This window comes from Protopterus annectens, chromosome 2.part1 (assembly GCF_019279795.1).
Source record: "Protopterus annectens isolate FY-2018-M chromosome 2.part1, PAN1.0, whole genome shotgun sequence".
Taxonomy (NCBI): Eukaryota; Metazoa; Chordata; order Ceratodontiformes; family Protopteridae; genus Protopterus; species Protopterus annectens.
The window spans coordinates 1,153,829,031-1,153,851,351 of record NC_056729.1 but is presented as its reverse complement, the minus strand read 5'-3'; the positions used below and the strand labels follow the sequence as shown (position 1 = coordinate 1,153,851,351).

At 39.3% G+C, this 22,321-nt stretch overlaps 1 protein-coding gene across 1 annotated transcript in view; it reads right to left on the bottom strand.

Annotated features, from left to right (window-relative positions):
• OPN5 (opsin 5) overlaps positions 1–22,321 on the bottom strand; it is a 1,244,835-nt gene that overhangs the window by 570,303 nt on the left and 652,211 nt on the right. The window contains exon 4 of the mRNA XM_044062686.1: positions 14,135–14,305. Within this exon, the coding sequence (XP_043918621.1) occupies positions 14,135–14,305 (171 nt within the window). The remainder of the gene's footprint in view (positions 1–14,134; positions 14,306–22,321) is intronic.

Sequence of the window (22,321 nt, the reverse complement as noted above, 5' to 3'; positions counted from 1 at the left end):
TGGGTACATGTAGTTGGTGAGTACTACAAGGCTCCACCAGATGTGTCCAGGCACTGGAACCATGACTTGAACATCCCAAACACATGCTCTATTATGATTCGTGTTTGTGTGTGTGCCTCATTATGGAGTTCTAGTTCGGGTGTGTGTGCATTTCTGATGGGTGTCATCAGTCATGGCTCCAGTGCGTATCCAGCATCCCCCACTAGGTGACCATGTGGGATGTCCCCATTGGAAAATCTCTGGTACAGCTGCATCAGATGTCAGATGTGGGAATCGTGGTAGCTTCCAGGGCAGCCAGCACACACATTCATTATTATGCCCTGGGCATCACAAATGACCTGGCAATTGATGGAGGGGAAGCCCTTGCGGTTGATGTAGATATTACCCCGCTCACCAGGTGGTGCTTTGATGCATATGTGAGTGCAGTCTATTGCACCAACTACCTCAGGGTATTCTGCTATTTGGTGGAAGAGACGCATATTGCTGGCCAATGCCTCACGGGTGATGGGGAAATATACATGCTCACTGACATGTGCTGACATGGCATCTAGGAACTGGTAGAGTACCCTGGATGCTGATGCCTGTGAAATCCCCATCATATCCCCAGTTGGCCTTTGGAAGGTACCTGTAGCTAGTATTTTTAGGCCTACACATACCTTGGGATGGGTTTCCCTCTGTTAGTTCTGTGTTTGAGGCATGGCCGGCACAGCTGAACAATTTGCTGTAGGAAGTCCCTGTCCACCCTATAGCGCTCCACTATCTCCAGCTCATGTAGCCCTTGGTAGGTTACCCTGGGTTTGTACACTCTTCTCTGTCTCCTCACTGTGGGTTGCTTGGCAGCATTCACATCCTCACCACCCTCAGCCTCTTGCACATGCTGGTTTATGATAGCAAAAGCAGCCCCTAACATTTTTTTCTCTTACTTTTATTTTGTAAAATTTCCCTGGTTATAAACACTGGTGGTGCAGAGTTTTTGGAAAAAACAAGGGGCAGAGGTGTTTGCAGTTTCTAGTGGTGTGTTGGGCTGGGCTGGTCTGCTGCCTGTGTAATTGGCTGATTCTGATACATTTCACCTGTCAGCTAAGCTAGTTCTCCTTGATTACCTGCTGTTTTCTCTTCCTATTGCCTTCCTGTTTAAGCCCGTGTGCGCGCCGCACAAACAGAGTGCTCAAATGTGCACAGAGCTGCTATTTCCTGGTTTAACTTATTTTTTCTTCCTGTAAAACCCAGTGTGCGGCACACACACACACTTTGTAAAGAGTGCTAGGCAGGTTTAGACACACTCCTAGCTCAGCTGTGCTAAGCTAGGAGCAATCCCGAGCCACAGGATTCCATTCCGCTTACAGTATGCCTGACACACCCCCCCATGATGTCACCTATATCCTAGTCTTGCACTGATGGGACCTGTCTCACATGCTGGGGAAAATTGGGATTCACTATCCTTCCCCTCATTTGCATAGAATTTCCTGCTAATGCATAGTTACATGTCTCACGCTGAGCTTCCCCCCTTAGCAACCACTACTCACTGGCCAGGTTGTCTTCTGCCTGCCATTGACTTGCATGGTAGAATACCTTTTTTAGTTAGAATGCTCATTTTAAGTTTATTTTCTTATTTTCCCCCAGATCCCATTTGCGAGCCGCTGCCCTATGCTTAAACAGCCGAGATCGGCAAAAAAAAATAAAAGTTGTTTTTTTCATTTTTTTTTATTGTTTGCAAAGGTAATGGCCTTATACTTGGCCATTGGCATGCTTACTCAGTGATATGCAGCCTTTATTTGGAGCTGTCATAACTTTGTTTTTGATTTTGCAGAAATGTACTCGGTTACTAACTGAGTACATTTCTGCAGATAGCACTAGTCTTGCATGGACTATGGAAAGCTTCCTGGATTGCAAAATCACCTCATTTTCATGGATTTCTCCAGAAAATGGGGTGACTTGCATACCAGGGCTTGGTCCGTGCAAGATTAGTGCAGGAGTTCTCGTGCACACCCCTGCAGGCTGTTCCTGGATCGCTCGGCAGACATATTGCCTGCGTGAGCTCCTGCACTAATCTTGCACTCCGTGCAAGCTTTTGAGAATCCGGGTGACCATCTTTTATGGCCTAGCCATAAAGTAATTTAATTTCAGTTATTTTTCTGAAGCTAACCTCCTGTATTCCAGTTTCCACTATTAAACTATATATATTTAAACAGGTACAATTGTGCATGTACATTTCTGTTCTCTTCCATAAGAGCACACTGTGGATCCATTTTTAACGCAAGCATTTTACAAATACCTTTTCAACACACACACATCTGTACAAGCAGATTAATACACACATGACATACAGTTCTAATACATTTGTAACATAAGCATCTTATATAAATCATTTCGATATTCACTAATGACATATAATTATTTACAAAATTCCATCTAGCTGGGCTGACAGTGTCTCCTTCTGTCACAGTTTCAATTACAGAATACTCTTCAAATGAGCCAAACAATGCATTAAATTAAAGTCACTTATAGCCAAATTGTCTGTCTTCCGAAAGGGTGAGTGTCAACAGCCATGCCAATGCTGTCAAGTTATCTTTACAAACTAAAAAATAAAGCACTGCCAACAAGGTTTTGCAACAGAATAAACAAAAATATTTCTCAATATAAAATTAGGCAAAATCAAAAAAGAACAATTAAATATGCAATAAATTTACTTCACAGTAAAAAAGAAAATATTTTAAACAGACAGAAGGCAACAGAATAACTCTAAATGCATCTAAATAGTCATTCTTTTCACTTTCTAGACTCATGTAGCCTAACTACCATTATGTCTCTAAAAAATCCAGTAGCTGCAGATGACACACAATAAGATTAATGTCCACAATGAATGCACCAAGCCATGTATTATAATTATTAATTCATATTTATTATGTAACTTAACCAATTGTAAAATACAAATTAATATTGTTACTGTCAACTGTATTTCTGTAACTTAATGTCTGTTGTTACTGCGATATGCAGTCCTATAACTTAATGAGTTATAAAGCAAGTGAAAGCTGTTAATATCAACTGCATTTTTCTAACATAATCAGTTGTAAGGCAAATTAACATTATTACCATCAATGGAGATCCCTTTCTAAATTAATACACATGTACATTCTTAATAATAACTGTAATTTCTGAATTTTTGCCCTAAAGGGCACAGGTCATGAGTTAAAAGAGTCTTTGGACTGGCTCACTTACTCAGTCATCAAAGAAAAATAAAACTAAATAAAATAAATGAACAAAGCCCGAGACTCTGGAAAACCATACTGCATTTCCTTTTCTGTACAGACCCTCTAAAAATCATTGCTTTCAGGTTTTATTAAAATTAATCAAGTCTGTAGTCAAAAATAAAAAGTAGCATAAAGTAGTCCTGATTTAACTTTCTCTGTCAGATATATAGGTTTCCCAAATCTAAATAGCAATCCATGCAAACAACAAATAACAGCGGTCCTGGTTCAGTACCACATGGAGGTTAGAGCTTTGCAATTTATTATGTTATCCAGATAAATTAATTGGTCCTGAACACTGGAGCATTTTCGGTCACAACCCATTGCAAATGGCAACAACAAGCATACAGCAGTAGACACATGAAAAAGAACAACAAATATAAATAAACAGTAGTGAATTAGAGACATCAATAATTATTATCTCAGAATTGTATTTACCATAAATTGCCTAATAATTTTCATCATTAACAAATACTTTTAGTGATAAATAGAGGAAAAAGAAAAGTAATAATAATAAATCATAATAAAGATGATGATGATGATGATGATGATGATTATAAGAATTATTATCCACCAATATACCCCCTAATAAACTAAATGTTTACAGGTTTTCAAAATGATATCAGTTATCATGTAATGAGCACCTACATCATGAACAAATGCCAAAATCACTGCTAGTCCTGTAATGATATCTACATACAGAGTGGAGTATTTACAGACGTGGCTTAATTGGGACGTGTATCTTTCTACAAGGTAAGAGATTAGTAGTTTGCAAAATACTGGAAGACTGCCACTATTCTGTCCATTTTGTGGCAAAGAAATCCAAATGTTAGGAGCAATTTTGGTAAATACTTTTTCTATGTCAGCTCAGGTAAATGTAGTTCTTTTCCATTGGAAGTTCTCCTGGCTTCTCAAATTGCAAGAGAAATATCTAATAAAAAACTTATTCTAAGTGGAGGACAATGCCTGACATTCATTAGTTTCAAGGTTACCAAGGAAGAACTTAGCCTTGGCCTCCACTGGCATCCACTTACTTTTCTGCAAGGTAGCACAATAACACTGACGATTATGGGCCAGATGTGTACATCATAGTATCATATTCTCTGTAGAATGTGGTGTGTAACATAAATATATTGTGTGGAAATTAAGTATTATAATAGGAAAAGCAAATTCAAGTTTTGGTAGCAGTACTCTGATTTGCAATTGCTCATCTATAGCATCTAAGGATAAAAGATGAGATATTCTGCATGACACTTTCAGTTGGTTAAGGATTTTACTGATTTGCTGTTCCGTATGTTTGGTGAAAGGCAATGTTTGGTCCAGGGTAATTCCCATATCCTTTGAGTAATGACATCACATACTGGAGTGTTATCTAGAGTCTTAATTAACAATGATCTGGTATTAGCTTGTGTTTTTCATGTGTCCCAAATATTATAGCTGTTTTTGATAATACTAATAGTTTTCACACACAAAATTCCAAACAGCAAAGAAATCATTTTCTAGATCTAAATTAAGCTGGTTAGGATGTCTGTGGGCTTTCAGTAGCATTAAGTCAAAAGTGAACAATATACAATCTGTGTTAGGTAGACATGATGGCAAGTTGTCAATAAAAAGTGAGAACGGTTGTCTAAGCACAGATCCGTGTGGTACACCTTTTGGGGTAGTGCCCAGTCTGAGCTGTTACTATTTCTATGAATTGTAACATATGTGTGAGACAGGTAGCTATAATACCATAGTAATTATTTAGGAGCAAACCAAATGTCTTTTAACTTCTTCATAAGCAAACTGTTATCAACATTTTCAAATGTATGTCTAAGGTCTAAAAATATTGATCCTATCTTTTCACCTTTTTCTGTATAATGATACCTCTGACCCAAGGCCCAGATGCAATACCTAACTTCTGGTTAAAAGTGTTAACATTGCTACATGAAGATTTAGAGTAAGAACTATTTATATGTGCACACTGAACAGACACTAGCCTGGCTAACAAAAGGAAAAACAATATTCCTACTTAAGAGTGAACCTGCAAGCTATGCTAAAAATATAGACCTGTAACTTGCCTTCCAATGACATATAAACTATACACTGGAATTGATGCCGACAGAGTTTATAGTCATTTAGAAGAAAACTCAATCATGGCAATAAAACAAAAGAGTAATAAAACAAAGTCATATGGAATAAAGGATCAGTTGATGATAAATAAAGACGTAATGGAGAACTGTAAAAAGGGAAAGAATCTAAGTATGGCATAGACAGACTACAACAAACATTTGACAGTATCCCACATTCATGGATAAAACAGTGCTTAAAAATGTATACGACACACCCTGCACTAATAGATTACATTACAGTGACCATGAAACAGTGGTAAACCACTGCGCAGTTAAGCCATGATAAATGACAAATTATTATTCCAGTGATAAGGATTCAAAGGAGGATATTCCAGGATGATGGTCACCTTTGCTGTTTTGTCTTGCCCTTAACAAATTAAGCTGTCCACTTAGGTCCTGGCTATAATTTGGCTCCCAGAAAACAACAAAGTGTAAAGACTTCTCGTCTTCTTTTTGTAGATGATTTAAAACTGTATAGTTCATCAGATAAAAACTGAAAGCACAACTGCAAGTGGTTAAAATGTTTTCAGATGATATAAGAATGTCATTTGGTTTTGATAAATGTGCAAAGACAACATTTAAATCAGAAAAGCTGCAGCACCAAGAAAACATCAGTTTGGGACTGGAATGTGATATAAAAGAACTTGAGCAATAGGGAGTGTATAAATATTTGGGAATCGATGAAGGATCAACAGCAAAACATGAACAAATGCAAATAAAATGTAGTAAGGAATATTTTAGTAGACTTAAATTAATACTAAAACAGCATTGACATCCAGAAACAAAGTCCAAGCTATAACCCAATTTGCTCTTCCTGTCCTAACTTACAGTCTTGGAGTGATTGATTGGCCCCAAAAGGTGTTGGATAGTTTGGACAGAAAAACAAGAAGGATGCTTATTGCTCATAAAATGATTTATAAAAATTAGTGCATACCAATACTATATATTCCCCATTCTGAATGAGGTACGGGCCTCCTCAAAACTGATTGCATGTATAGTACTCCTTTTACACTCCCTTTAGCCTCCCTTCCCATCCTCACTCAATCTCTCAGACCTGTTATAACATGCTTAACTACTTCACTTCATCTCAATTCCAAATACATATCCAAATGACATACACCTAGCTTCCGCTTACTACCACGAATACTACTCAGTCTCCTCTCTTAATCCTCTTATCTTCCCCTTCCATCCCATTAGCCTTCTAGCTTGTTCCACCTTCATGTGAGCATCTGCTTTATATCTGTTTGAGTTTAGTACAATAGTTGTATATAAGATTTAGGTATATGAGTTTAAAACAGTATCGGTTTGAGCTTAGTACTAAGTGTATATACATCCCATCTTTATTCCTAGCCTCTGGCTAGATATTGGTATATCTGTTCATTGCTATGTTTCATATTGTATGTATAGCTAATGTTTACTTCTGTATGTATTATTTGCTATTGTATGTATATTCAATTGTTCTTCATGTACTCTGCTGCTCATTTATTGTTCTGTGGAGCTTTTCTCCCTAGGCCTCTGCTGAAAAAGGACCTGTGTCCAGTTGGAATTTCCTGGTAAACAAATGTAAATAAACAAATAAATAAATAGCTCTGCAGTAGTTGGACTGCATACATATCTGCTGACCTCACAAGACACAAATGTAGTGAAAATATTGAAACATGAGGAGAATAAGTCTAAGATTACTTCCCTGCTTAGTTTAGCAGAAGCATATCAGTGTCAGGCAAGAATGGAAATCAAACTAGAAGTAAATAAAAATCAGGTAGCACCTGAATATGCCAAAAAACAAAAGAAAGAATATAAGGTGAGGGATCAAATGAGAAGGCAAGAAATGTGAATTATGCATAAATATAGTTGCAAGCATAAAAAAGTCTTTGAACTACCTCATGTTAATCAGGATCAAATGCAGGAATGGTTAAAGAGAGGTGAATTTAAACCAAAAGATGAAAGGTTTATATTGGCGGCCCAAGATAGTGGACTGTGTACACGCTGGTTTAAAACGTCCATTGAACATGTGAGAGAAACAGACAAATGCAAGGTTTGTAAAACAGAAATGGAAAGAGTTGCACATCTTATTGCTGGTTGTGATATACTAATGGCAGAAGGACTGTATACTGAAAGGCATAATAATGTGGCAAGACTGTTGCTCTGGGGATTGTGCAAACATTACAATATTGAAGTAGCTGAAAACCACTGGAAACATGAGCCACAAAGCATCATAGAAAATGATGAAGTTTATATCACATGGGATCACCCACTACCAACAGTTAAAAAAATAGATGCAAGAAAACCAGATATAGTAGTCCATGAAAAGAAGAGAAAAGTAGCATTGGTTATTGAAATTGCTACACCTAGTGACTACAGTGTCTTATGTACAGAGAGACACAAAATCATAAAATACCAGGAGTTGAGACAGAAATGAGGGCAGTGAGGAAGGAAGATACCCAAAGAGTTTCAGTAGTAGTAAGAGCAATTGGTCATATAAAAAAGAATTTACAGTCGTATTTAGATATGTTACATACACATGTAACTACATTCGAATTGCAGAAAGAGTCATTACTAGGCACGTTGAATGTTCTGCAAGGAGCACTTCTGGCTAACAAAGATCAAAACAATACTCATGTCATAAACTTAAATAATACTTTGACTTAGGAATGGAGTCCATTCCCATCATGGTATTAAAAACCCAAAAGACTTGGAGAAATGAAAAAAGGGTGAAAAGAAATAAAAAGTACAGTGAGCTCTTGTAAGAGGGGGCAAACATCCTACACAATACCACTGCCCTAGGTCTTTATACAGCAGTATATTAATGCAATTAAGAACAGAGTTTTAAGGGATGGTGCTAGCTCCTTCACAAGCCATATTTGGGCTTTATTCCTTCACCCAGAGGTGTAGCAAGGGTAGGGTGAAGGGGGCATCTGCCCCTGGCACAAGGTACTAGGAGCATGTTCATCAGTTGCCAATATGTCAGTATTGCATTCAGAAATAAATGCTAATACTATATTTGCAGTCATGATTTAAGCTCTGATGCGATGAAGGGCTTTGTTTGTCAAGCCACTTGTTATATTTGTAGCAAACTGTTTGCTACAGTTTTATCAGAATAACTTTTCCTTTAATTTTTTTTTTCTGTTTGGCCCTCAACTCCTAAAGAAGGCTTCAACATCTCAACTTGGAGGATCTTTTTATTTTATTTCATTTTATATTATTTTATATTATTATTTTATTTACTTGCTGATCAACATAGAGTTTGAGATGGTACCAGAATAAGAAATTGCATTGGGTACTAGATAAGGCAGCAATGGTTCTGCAGCTAACATTTTAATTTGCCAACTGTGTGACTTTGAGCTAATCACCTAACAGGCATTGCTATGGGGCAATTGGGAAACTGGGTTATGTTTTTTAATGGTCTCCAGGATCACATGTTTAGTACTGCCTATAAAACTTATGAACGTATTTTGTCATGGAAAACATTTCAAGTTTATGCTACAATAACAAGTGAAGTGATGACTTTGGACATAAACCTTAATATTGCCAAATTCAGGTATATGGCTCCTGTCTACTGAAGTAATGCTTACAGTTTTAAGGTTGCATTTGCATTTTGCTTATTTAGTTAGTTCAGAAGTTGTTGTTTTTTTTTCATATTTAATATGCTTTCACATGATACAATTAAGTGCAAGCTGTTGTGATCATGCATGTTGGGGTCATGATTCATGTATCATGTACTGAACCTCGTTTGGCTGGACTTATATAGGCCCTAGGGCCTATAGCCTAGTACATACCTATGAACCTATGAAGTTCCCAAGAGGATCCAAAATAAAAGCACACATATACACATAAATATATGTATATCTCTATAGCTACACACACACACACACACACACACACACACACACATACACACACACACACACACACACACACACACACACACACACACACATATATATATATATATATATATTATATATTATATATAGTAGATACACACATATGTGTGTGTGTGTGTGTATAGATATATATATATATATATATATATATATATATATTCTATATATATATATATTCTATATATATATATATATATATATATATATATATATATATATATATATATATATATATATATATATATAGAGTAGATATATATATATATATATATATATATATATATAGTTGACTATGGTATGGTCGAAAGGGATCGGGTCAAAGAGTTGCAACATCGGAAAAGAATAATGAATTTGGAAATATCGGAAGACCGGAATGTTGAAAATAGTAAACATGAAAATGCATATATGACATTTCTGACATTCCCATCTTCTAGCCGTGTTAGTTAGCTTACCTATACTATTTTGCAGGGAGGCTATGCCCCCCTGCACCCCCCACACCCCTGCTCATTAAATATACCAACTCCGAGATTGAACTACAGTGAGGAAATGGGCTGCTTCCCTGTTCCTCACTGAAGCACAACCTCCCTCCACAGTCTCAGCACGTCGCTTGCAGAAACTACAAAATGGTGGGGAAAAGGCAAAATCCTACTCCACGTTGCGTAGAGATCCCACAAAACAAATTCCAGCAATGCTGTGATGAACCTGCAATTAAACAAAACCATCCTCCTAATGAAATGTTCAATGAATGTATGATGAAACACATTGAATCCATATCTATATATCTATATATATATACAAGTGACAGTCTATTGTTGACTGTGAAAATATAGATGATATCTGTTTTGTCGACACAATTTGGTAAGTCAAGCAAGACTGCTACAATATCATGTTTATTTATTTTGTTTTACATTTGTTAACCGGGGGTGTCTGACTGAGCCGAAAAGGCCCTTTTTCAGCAGAAACCCGGGGAGAAAAGCTCCACAGAGAAAAATTACAGACACATTTAGTTATTTAGACATAATCAGTATACGCACAAATTACAAGAGACATGTTTTTACAGTGGCATGCGGCACAAACAGTTACAGTGGAGAGAACAATCAAAAAAAGATATTAATTTTAAAAATAAAGGTAAGTAATAGATTTGTGGTGTACAGCTGAACTTTGGAATGTAGGTAGAATACATACATAGTACACAGGTACAGTACATACATTGTAGATTAGCCAGTGTTTGTGAGTAAGACTGAAAAACTATTATAAATTGCTCTAGATTTAGTATGCATATGTTATCCACTTTCACTAGCCTGGGGAGCAATCATGGCACTGCCAACTTTGCTTGAGATGTTGCCTGATGAGATCTTTAAAGGAGGCTTTGGATGATGTGTTTTGAATGCTAGTAGGGACAGAGTTCCATTTTTTAGCCACCGAACTACTATATAGTGCATCTCCAAAGCTATTGTAGCTGTTGGTGACTTCTAGTAGTAGTTTGCTTGATGATCTAAGAGGCCTTTTGGCTGAGTGATGTTGTACTAGGTTTTGAGGGCAGGACACTTATTGGGGAGGTAATAGATAGAATGACAGAGGCAGAGCTGATTGTAGGTTAGGAGGTTGGGCAGTTCAAGCCAGTGGAGCTGTCTCAAAGCAGTACAATGATGAGTTCTATATGAGCAATTTGCAGCAAAACGGGCAATTCTGTTATAGCAAGCTTCCATTTTGCTTAGTTCAGTTTTGTTGAGATTAGTCAGAATGGGAGATGCATAGAGTAGGGTGGATAGAAGTTGGGAGCGAGCAATGACTGATCTTGTGTTGTTGGTAAGAAATGGTTTGATACGGTAGAGTGACCCCAGTTTGGCATGTACTTTTTTAATAGTTAAGTTCAGATGACTATCAAATTTTAGGTGGGAGTCTATGGTTATTCCCAATAGCTTAGCCTGTGGCACTGGAGCAATTGGACTAGCATTTGTGGAGTAGATAGTGAATTGACTGTTAGTGTTTTTGTTAGAACTGGTTATAATCATAAGCTGAGTTTTCTTTGGATTGAGGATAAGTTGGGCTTTGGTAAGGTAGTTTTCAATGTCAGAGAATGCTAGTTGAGTTGTTTGCAGGAGGGTGGAAATGTTTTGTGCAGCACAGATTAAGGTAGTGTCATCTGCATACTGAATTATAGATGCATGCTGTGTGGAGGTGTGGAGGTCATTTGTGAAGACTGTGAATAGTAGTGGTCCTAAGATAGAACCCTGTGGGACTCCTATAGTTATGGGCAGCTGAGGAGAGAGAATTTTCCCATTTCACAGCTTGGTACCTGTCAGTTAAGTAGCTTTGGAACCAGGTAAGAGTGGAATTAGATAGATGATATTGGTTTAGTTTGTTTAGCAGGATTTGGTGTGAGACTGTGTCAAATGCTTTGGACATATCCAAAAAACACACTTGCATGCCTTCATTTTTGATACGGTTTACTGTGTCTGTGAAGCAGAGGAGAGCTGTAGTGGTACTATGGGCAGGTCTGAAACCATGCTGAGTAGGTGACAGGATGTTGCAGTCTAGGAGATAGTTTAACATCTGGGTATGGATGCATTTATCTAGGATTTTGGCCAGGGGGGAGAGTAAAGCAATGGGTCTGTAGTTATTAAGTTCAGTGGAGGTCCCGCCTTTATGTATGGGTGTAACATAGGATATTTTCCAGAGTTTGGGCACATAGTTTTCAACAATTGATCTGTTTATGAGAGTGGAGACTGGGATAGCAATAGCATCTGCTGTAAGTTTCAAGAAATAGCTGGGGAGTAGGTCGGCTGCTGTTGATGACAGTTTTAGTTTGGAGAGCATGCTTTTGATTGAAGTGGTGGAAACTGTTTTGAGGGTAAAGCTAGTATTAGAGTTATTTGTGTTGGGGGATAGTGAGGAAGGAACTGTCCTGTGATACTAAGGATAGAATTGAGTTCACAAAGAGGGAGTTGAATTGTGTTTCGATGGGAACTTTAGTGTCAGGGGTGGTTGGTTTGGGGGTAGCCTTTTGGGTGGATTTTAGTAGCTGGTTTACATTTTGCCAAAATTTTTGCGGATTGTGTTGATATTTAGTTTGTAATGTTGTGTAGTAGGATTTTTTGTCCAGCCTAATGCATTTTTTTGCACGGTTGCGCAGTTCTTGGTACTTAGTTAGGCTTTGTGTTTCTTTGTTTTTTTTATAGTAACACCAGGCAGTGTCTCTGGACTTGAGGATGTGTTTGGTTTCTTTACTGAGCCAGGGGTTTGTAGAGGTTCTAACCTTGATTTTGCGCAATGGAGCGACAGTGTCTAGGTGTTGTAGAAATGTTTTGTTGAAATATGCTACAGCCTGGTCAAGTGGGAGGGTTTTTAGGGGGGTCCAGTCACAGTTACACAGTAAAGTGTTGAGGACCTCAGGAGAGATTTTTTTTGTTTCTAGTGGATATATAGTTAGTGGTTTTGCATATGCTTGTTCTACTACGTATAAAGTATATTATGTTGTGATCACTTAAGGTGTCTGGGAGACTGCCTGTGTGAGGGTACAATGTGGGGTTGCTAGTTAGGACCCAGTCAAGGATGGATTCCCTTTTAGATTTTTTATCACACCTAGTTGGAATTTGGACTAGCTGCTGGTAGCCATGGAGATTTATTAGATTACTTGCTGGTTCTGCTATACAGGTGAACCAATCTAGGTTGAAGTCCCCCAGAATAAGGGTTTCTTGTGAGTATGTGGAAGAACACCAGGATAAGAAGTCTTCAAGGCTAGCAGGTGTATTACCAGGTGGAATATAGATCACAATTGTGGTGATGACCTTTTTAGGGTGAAGTTGAAGTTGTGAGATAAGTATGTCCCAATTATTGGGGGAATATGTTTGGGGAATATGACCTTTTCCCTGATTTATGTGATCTCCGATTTGAAATATTTATTTATTTATTTATTTATTTATTCTAATGATTTATTTTAATTTATTGTTTTTTGAACCAGGATAGCCCATCTGGACAAATGCCCCTTTTCAGTAGAGGCCTATGGTGAAAAACTCCAGATTATATAAGATGTAATTCACAAAAGAGTTGGTTACAAAATCTGAATTCAGTGTAATTTTAATAGCTAACACTTACTAGTGAAATCAAAGCATATTATAGTTAAAAATATTCAAGTTGGTTAGGATACATTTGAGTTTGTACATTTTTTAAATCAAGAAATTAGGAAAGGTTGGAGAGAGATGAGAAAGAGAGAGAGACGATCAGTGGAAATGTTAGGAAAGAAGAGAGGTAATAGAGGTTAAGTAGAAGGGATATGGGGTGTGCAAGAGGGACCCCCACCCCTGAAATAACCCTGAGTTGAACTTGCATGTACAGAAGTTAACTCTTAGAGCATGTGTTGTGACATGCTGGCATTATTTTGACATTTTGTTGTAGACATTAACAATGACGATAGTTGGATGTGCCAAGGTTCCATTCATTTGATCTACAGTCAAAATATCCAAAAGCTGTTGATGGCTATAAATATCTAAAACTCAGAATATCAAAAACTTAAAACCTGTATTTTCCTCACTGATGTGTGATCATGGATTTGTATATATAAGTTGCATGAAGTGAGGCACAGTGCTCATTTGGGAGGTGCCCCATGCACAAAACTAGGTTTTTGTTTTTTGATATTATGGGTATAGATATTTTGAGTGTCATATATTTTGACACACACCATTGATATATTTAAAGTTATATGTCAAAATACCCAACAATTTTAAAATATATACCACAGGTGATTTTTATTTTATGAAACACATACATGATATGTTCTCTTAATTTGAAGCACTTAACATTTTAGAAATACAGTGCCTTATAGTTTGTAAAGTGGGATTCAAGTCATGGTTGATGGCCAGTGACTGAACTTTAACATGAATAAACTTACCATAACGAAGGTGGCATATCTTCAGGTATCTATCCAGGCTGACAACTGTCATGGTGACTAGGCTACCACAGCCAAAGAAAAATCCAGCCCATCCATACCACCTACAGCCTGCCCAGCCAAAAGCCCATCGATGAAGAAAGCAAGAAATTATGAGGAACGGTTTTCCTGTAACTAAAGAAGAAAATAAAATTAGAAAATTGTAGCACATATAGTCCATTGGAATATATTATACCATTTTCTAAATGGAGCATTGTGCCTTATTCTTAATGATGAGGTAACATTAATAACAATGGGTGTAGCTTAAAAACAGTGAATATTAATCAAACATGCAAATATTAAAATGTACTGAGAGAGACTATCATGATTAAGGATGCACAAGAAGATACTGTAATTTAAAAGAAGTTGGGACATTTCTTAAACTACTTATCAGCAGTCATTGCTTTAATTATCACTGCAGAAACTGTTACTGCATAGTGAATGTAGGTACATGGGTAGGCAATAGTTGCAGTTTGAAAGAAGTAATAAAGGATGTTAATATTCTGGCTTTCAAAAACATGTAAATAAGTACTGACACAGTACACCACCCACTTACAATCAGAAGGTTACTGTTAGCTGCCTGTCGAGAGCCAGAATCCATCACATAACACAAGCACTCAGGTCACTCCAGAACAAGTACAACTATGACTCTGTCATTGTTCATGTTGGTGTGAATGACCTCAGACGTATCTCCCTGGACTACATGAAGAGAGACATGGAAGAGCTCTCTGATCATGTAGCCCAGGCTGGTATGACCCTGACCCTGAGTAGCATCCTGCCCTCACCAAGAATGATATCTCAGTATAAAGAAAAAAAATATCAATTTCAACAATTGGCTAAGCTTCTGGTGTCATTCAAAGGGGATCCAGTGTCTGTTAGCCTGGGACAACATGCTCGACAAGCCACGTTGCTTCGCAAGAGATAGCTTGCACCTGTCACCCCTAGGCTTTCAAATACTGGCCAAGGCTCTTGCTGCCCCCATAGTGCCTTTTTTAGGCAAGGTTCAAAAGTCAAACCCACCTCTGTAAACAGCACAATTAATAAAAAAAGTACAGTTGTGTACACTTACCATAAATGTAGATGTTCGAGTGTATTCACTGTTGCAGTCATTACATTTGGGTAATCTGCTGGCAGGTTGCCCTCAGTCGGCCTGGTTAACAAAGTCTTGGGTCCTGCGTCGGTTGCTGTCCCTTCTTCTATGACGTCAGGTCATCAGGGGTATAAAACATGCAGCTGATGCCATTACATCAGTTTTTCTTGCCCCAGATGTCAGGTGCTCCCCAAATGGGGAGCAATATATATATATATATATATATATATATATATATATATATATATATATATGTGTGTGTGTGTGTGTATACAAGTTAAAACACAAAAAATATGCCTCCAAACAAAAGCAAATACACCAAAAAGGCTTTTAAGCATAGTAAAAGAAAGGAGAGGCATAGTAAGGGAAAAAGAGGGGGCTGGAGGGTGGGTAACCAGGACTGCAACAGTGAATACACTCAAACATCTACATTTATGGTAAGTGTACACAACTGTACTATGTTCTTCATGTTTTACTGTTGCAGTCATTACATTTGGGTAGAATCCCAAAGCTATGGTTGGGAGGATGGATTTATACAACATTTGGAGCAGCTATAAGGCCTTGCAGGACAGCAGTGGCAAAGCCAGCTCTGGATTTAGAGAAGAGAGGTAAATGGTAATGTTTGGTGAACATATGAACTGAGCTCCAGGTAGCAGCTTCTAGAATGTCTCTGGTAGGAACCCCTCTGAGAAAGGCTGCAGAAGTAGATGCAACCCTGGTGGAATGAGATCTGATCCCCTTGGTGATAGGTTTACCATGGTGCATATAGCAGAAATTAATACAATAGCTTATCCATTTGGAAATGGCCTGCTTTGAAATAGCTTTTCCTTCTGCCCCTGCAGCAAATGCCACCAATAGTTGTTCAGATTTTCTTAGAGATTTTGTCCTGTTTAAGTAGAATCTAAGTTGTCTGTGTATATCCAATGAATGCAGAATCCGCTCACCCTTGTACTGTGGATTGGGAAAGAAATTTGGCAGATGAATGGTTTGATTAAGAGCCACACTGGATACCACCTTAGGCATGAAAGATGGATTGGACCTGAGAGCCACCCTGTCCGGATGAAAAATAATGAAAGGCTCCATAAGAGCCTGTAATTATGAAATCCTTCTAGCTGAAGTGACTGCTAAAAGGAAAGCTGTTTTCCAGGAGAGAAATTTTAGGTCTGCAATAGCAGCTGGCTCAAAAGGAGGGAGAGTGAGTTTTTCCAAAAACTGAGGTCCCATGCAGACATTGGCACTTTCCTGGGAGGTCTTAAATTTTTGGCCCCTCTGAGATACTGCTTTAGCAGAGGATGAGAGAAGAGGGGATTTTTCTGTGCTGTAATGAGCTGAAATGGCTTAGACATGAATTTTTATGGAAGAAAAAGATAGGCCCTTGTGAAGCATCTCAGTTAAATATTGCAGAATCTGAGGAATATTGGGCATTGCTGTGCTTATTCCTTGTGATTGGTTCCAGGCACAGAATCTTATCCATTTGTCAGCATAAGATTTTCTAGTACTAGGCCTTCTAGCCTCCAAAATGACATCCATCACAGGTTTGCTGAGGGATGACAAGGGTGAAATTACTTGATTAGCCATGCTGCAAGATTCAAAGTTTGGAGCTGAGTGTGCAGAATTTGGAAGTTCTGCTGAGACAGTAGGTAAGGTGTCTGAGGCAGGTGCCAATGAGGAAGGTGTGACACATTGCGCAGGAGTGAGTACCAGTGTTGGCGAAGGCAGTCTGGAGCAATCAGAATCATTTTTGGTTTGCCCTGTCTGATTTTTAGTAGAACTTTGGAGAGCAGAAGCAGAGGGGGAAAAGCATAGACTGACAGGTTTTTCCAGCTAAATGACAGAGCATACATTTTCCAAGCTGTTTTGTGATGAATTCTTGTGCAGAATTTGTCCAACTGGTAATTCTGGGGTGAGGCAAAAAGATCTATGTCTGGACTCCCCCATTTGCATGTCAGCATGCTGAAAACTTGTGGTTCCAGTTTCCATTCGTGTGGGTCCATAAGATTTATGCTTAGTTCGTCTGCCAGAGTATTTAGCTTTCCTGGTAGGAATTGAGCTTGTAGTTGTATTTGGTAGGTCAAGGCCGTGTTCCACAATGCCATGGCTAGTCTGCAAAGGGGGTAGGAATGTGTACCCCCCCTGCTTGTTTATGTACCACATAACTGTGGTGTTGTCTGTCTTTATCATTAGTTGTCCTGGATGAAGGTAGTCCTTGAAGGCTGTCAGTGCATTCTGTACAGATAGCATCTCTTTCTGATTGATATGTAGGTGCATTTGATTTGGGCTCCATTTGCCCTGAATACCCTTTCCTGCCAGATGAGCCCCCCAAGCATAGTTTGATGTGTCTGTAGTTAGGGTTTGGGCAGCAGGGGGAGGAGTGAATGGCAGTCCTTTGTTTTGGTGGCAGGCCTCTGCCCACCATAGGAACTCTAGTTGCAGGCAAGGTATGATAGGAATCATTGTTTCCAGGCTGTGACAATGTTGACTTCATAAACTTTTTAAGTACCACTGAAGTTTCCTCATATGCAGTCTTGCATATGGAATTAGAAGAATGCAGGAGGCTATGAACCCCAAGGCTTGCAGAATTTGTCTTGCAGAGGGTTTTTGTGGCCACCTGTTTGAAGTAAGTCACCAATTGAATTTGCTTTTCTGGCATAAGGTAAGTCATCTGGGCAGTTGTATTCAAGCTTGCACCCAGGAATGTAATTTTTTGAGAGGGTACCAGTTGTGATTTCTTTTCATTTATGGTGTACCCCAGACAAGTTAGAACCCTTTTTACAAACGCCAGATGCTTTAGAAGAATGTCCTTGTTTTCTGCCTGAATTAGACAATCATCCAGGTATGGATATAGTTGAATATGTCTTTGCCTGCAGAATGCAATTACTGGAGCCAGGCACTTTGTGAAGACCCCGGGTGCAGTAGATAAGCCAAAGGGCAGTGCAGAGAACTGGTAATGCAAGAAGCCTGCTTTGAAGCAGAGGTATCTTCTGCAAGATTTCCTGATTGGGATATGCAGGTAAGCCTATTTTAAGTCTAGAGATACCAACCAAGCATCTTTGCCTAGCATAGGTAGTAACCGTTGAAGAGTCAGCATCTTGAATTTTGGAATGTCCAGAAATGTGTTTAGAGTGGATAAGTCCAGAATTGGACGCCATGATTTGTCTTTTCTGGGTACCAGGAAAAGTCTTGAATAGAATAGAAACCTTGTCCCTTTTCCTCTTCTGGTACTGGTTGAATAGCCCCCATGTCCATGAGGGATTGAACTTGTTTCTGGGCCTCTGCCCACTGGGGCAGATCTGACCATCCGTTTGGGATTGGCAACGTGTGGAAATGAAATGATACTACATTTAAAACCCATTTGTCCTGGGTAATAAGTTGCCAGTTTCGTGCATGAAGTGCAATTTTCCCCCCAAAGGGACGGCTAAAAGGTAAGTGCTTGGTGATTGTAGAGGGAAGTCATTGAGACTGTTTATCATAGGGAGGTGCCTTGTTGTTTCCATATTTGGAGGTGGAGGAACCCCATTATTTTGTTCTAAAAGTTCTCTGTGACTGAAACCTGGAGTCTTTGGAATGTCTGGATTTGACTTGAGTAGCTCTGGAAGGGACTGGAAAGGACCAGTTCTTAGTAGGCCAGTGCCTACTTAATCTTGGAGGTTGCACTTGTAAAAAATCTTTCACAGTTTGCATAGATTTAGCTTTATCTTCCATCTTTTTTAACACTTCTTCAGCCTTAGTACCAAAGAGACGGTCCTGTTGTAAAGGAGCATGCAACAATTTTGCTTTAACATGGTCAGGCAGAGATTGCTCTTTGAGCCAAGCATGCCTTCTTAGCACAGATCCAGTTACAGCAGCCCTGCAAGAGCCCTCCAAGGAATCAAAACCACATTGCAAAGTATGTTTTCCAACTTGTTCAGCTGAATGTAATAAATCCTGTAAATCTTTATTTTACACAGTCAGAGATTAACATCATTTTCTGTTTAAGTAGTCCTGTGATATGCTGTTGATATTTAAGCATATGAAATTGACAGTTTAAAGCCCTGATTGCCAAGGTTGCAGACATGTAAACCTTCTTACCCCATCTATCCAGCACCCTGGAATCTCTATCAGAAGGGGTAGGATTTTTAGCAGTAGAGGCCTTAATGCCTTTGGGACCCTGAGAAATGGTTTCAGCATCAGCAATAGGATTTTTGAAAAGGAATTTGTGGTAGTCAGGAACCCTGAAGTATCTGTCTGGCTTACTAGGAGCCGGAGGCAGAGAATCAGTAGTCATACTAGATTCTGAAAACACATCATCAACAATGTCTAGAACAGGAGGTATAGCCAAAGGTCTATGTTGAGGAAGAAGAAAAAAATCCCTAAGTCTCTTTTTAGATTCAGAGAAATCCTGACTTTCCCAGTGGAAATGTTCCCTTAAGGTATGTAAAGTTTCTCCAAAAGAGAAATCCTCGGGGGGGGGGGGGGGGGGTTGCAGAAGGAATGGAATCCTCTGCATCAGAGTCCTCATAAGTACGTTTAGATAAATCCTGCTCAGTAGAAGAATCAGAAGAAATAGAATTCCGATCAGAAGATTCATAATCAATGGCTTGTCTAGGCCTCTTAGCAGGAGGGGGTTGGCTACCCCTGATCAAGGTAATTAAATCTTCAGCCATTTTGATCATTTGCTTTTTAGGCATAGGAGCCTGCACATGTGGCCCAAGCATCGGTTTTTTAGACATAGAAGTAGATTTTGACCTTAGTTTTGAAGATGGTATTGGTTTAATATACAAATCTTTAGGCCTGAAAACACCCTCAGAAGCCGGTGCCTGCACAGCGGCTCTGGACCCATCTAAGGTAGAGATATCCACGGGTTCAATACTTAAAGCATCTCGCAGCATACTGGACTCTGAATGGGTCTCAGTAGAGGCCTGCGAATCAAAAGTAGCGGGCATCAGGGGCTGCAAAAGCACCTCACTAAGTACCGGCGAACTACAGACTGGCTTAGGAGAAGCTTCGTCATCAGTTTTGGACCTCGACGACCTGTCTCTGTCTTTTTCTTTGCATTTTTTAGGTATTCCGGTAGTCGGATTGCTAACCAACATCATTTCTGGATAGTTAAATCGTGCGCCAAAATATTTAGAAGCAAAAATGTACTGACGTTTAATAGTGCATTGATTAAATCTAGCACAAAACCGACAGCAAGGTACGTTATGATCAGGGCCTAGGCAAGGAATACAGTACAAATGAAAATCCTTATGAGGTATTTGCTTCCCACAAGTAATGCAATTATTAACTTTTACTGACATCGGTAAGGAGCAAGAAAAAGTTTCCCCAATGGGGTACTTAGCTTTTAGTTGAAGACTTCGGTTCTGAAACTCGAAAATGAAAATTTCAGGGGTCGGCCGACCGGCACTTGTGAACTGTTTCTGCTTTGGGCACTGCGTGGCAAGAAAGACTGATGTAATGGTGTCGGCTGCATGTTTTATACCCCTGATGACCTGACATCATGGAAGAAGGGACAGGAACTGACACAGGACCCAAGACGTTGTTAATCAGGCCGACTGGGGGCAACCTGCCAGCAGATTACCCAAATGTAATGACTGCAACAGTGAAACACGAAGAACATCTGAGGGTTATGCTACTCAATGCCAGGAATTTAAATCTCAAAATGCACATGCTCGAAGCACTCCTCAGTATGGAGAGCGTTGACATCTGTGCAGTAACTGAAACCTGGTTCAAGGCTCCAGAGAGCACCCCAACACTACCAGGCTACAACTCATACCACACATTTCGGCCACAGAACACGGACCGAAACACAAAAGTAGGGGGTATATCCATATTCATCAAGAATACCTACACCTCCAGGTTAGTGGTGCAGTAGGATACCTCTGAGATCATCCATGTGCAACTAACATCGGGCAAATCTGCAATGCAAATTGTGACCTGCTACAGATCACCCTCCATGACCCAGGACCTCCACTCCACCTTTCTGGAGACACTGGAAAACATGAAGGTCCTACCAAACACCCTAATATTGGGTAATTTTAATTACCCTACCATTCACTGGGAAAACTACTAGAGTACAAATTCCCTGGCCCAGTGCTTCCTGGAACTCATCAACTCAAACGCCCTGGATCAGCTGGTAAACTCTCCTACCAGAGGTGAAAACATATTGGACCTGGTCATTACCAACATGGGGGCCAGGTGTTCCACACCATAGGTCAAACCGTCACTGGTTAGATCAGACCATAAACTAATCACTCTGGATGTCCACACCCCACCACCACCCCCAACTAAGGAAACCACAGTAAATTTTTTTTCTAAAGCAAACTTCACCTTACTTAAGAGGTGGTAGGTTTCACAGCCCCCACGCTAAAGGATAATGCTGCCCAAGATGCAGAAACCTTTACAAATGCACTCTATGAGCACCTACAAGGATGCATAGATCATGCCATCCATAGCAAAACCAAGACTCACTCCTCTAAGAGAAGGAAACCAGTTTGGTGGACCCCTGCAATAAACAGGCTATACAATAGAAGGATTAAACTAGTTCAGAAAAAAAGCAAATCCCAAAGAAGGAAAGACATCCCTAATCAGTATCAGTAAGAAACTAAGGTCCCTCATGAAATCATCCAAGGCTAACTTCAAAAGAAAAATAGCCAAGGATTCAAAAGATAACCACAAAGCCTTCTTTAGATATGTTAAGAATTTAAGTGGCAACTCGCAGATATGCACTGAACTAGTGCAAAATAGCACAAAATATACTGAACCTACTGATATTGCCAACATCCTGGCAGATAGATTCAGTGCAAACTTCATCCCCTCTCACCTCCAAAAGGGCCCACAACAATACCAGAAAAGTGTAGTGTCCCAAAAATCACAGATGCACAGGTGAAAACAGCCCTTTCAAAAGCCAAAAACACAGCATCAGTGGGACCAGATAAAATCACAGACACACAGGTGAAAACAGCCCTTTCAAAAGCCAAAAACACAGCATCAATGGGACCAGATGGTGTCCCAGGCTGTATCTTGCATGAACTACAATAACCCCCCACCTAAAATTGCTGTTCAACCTCAGCCTCTCCACAAGC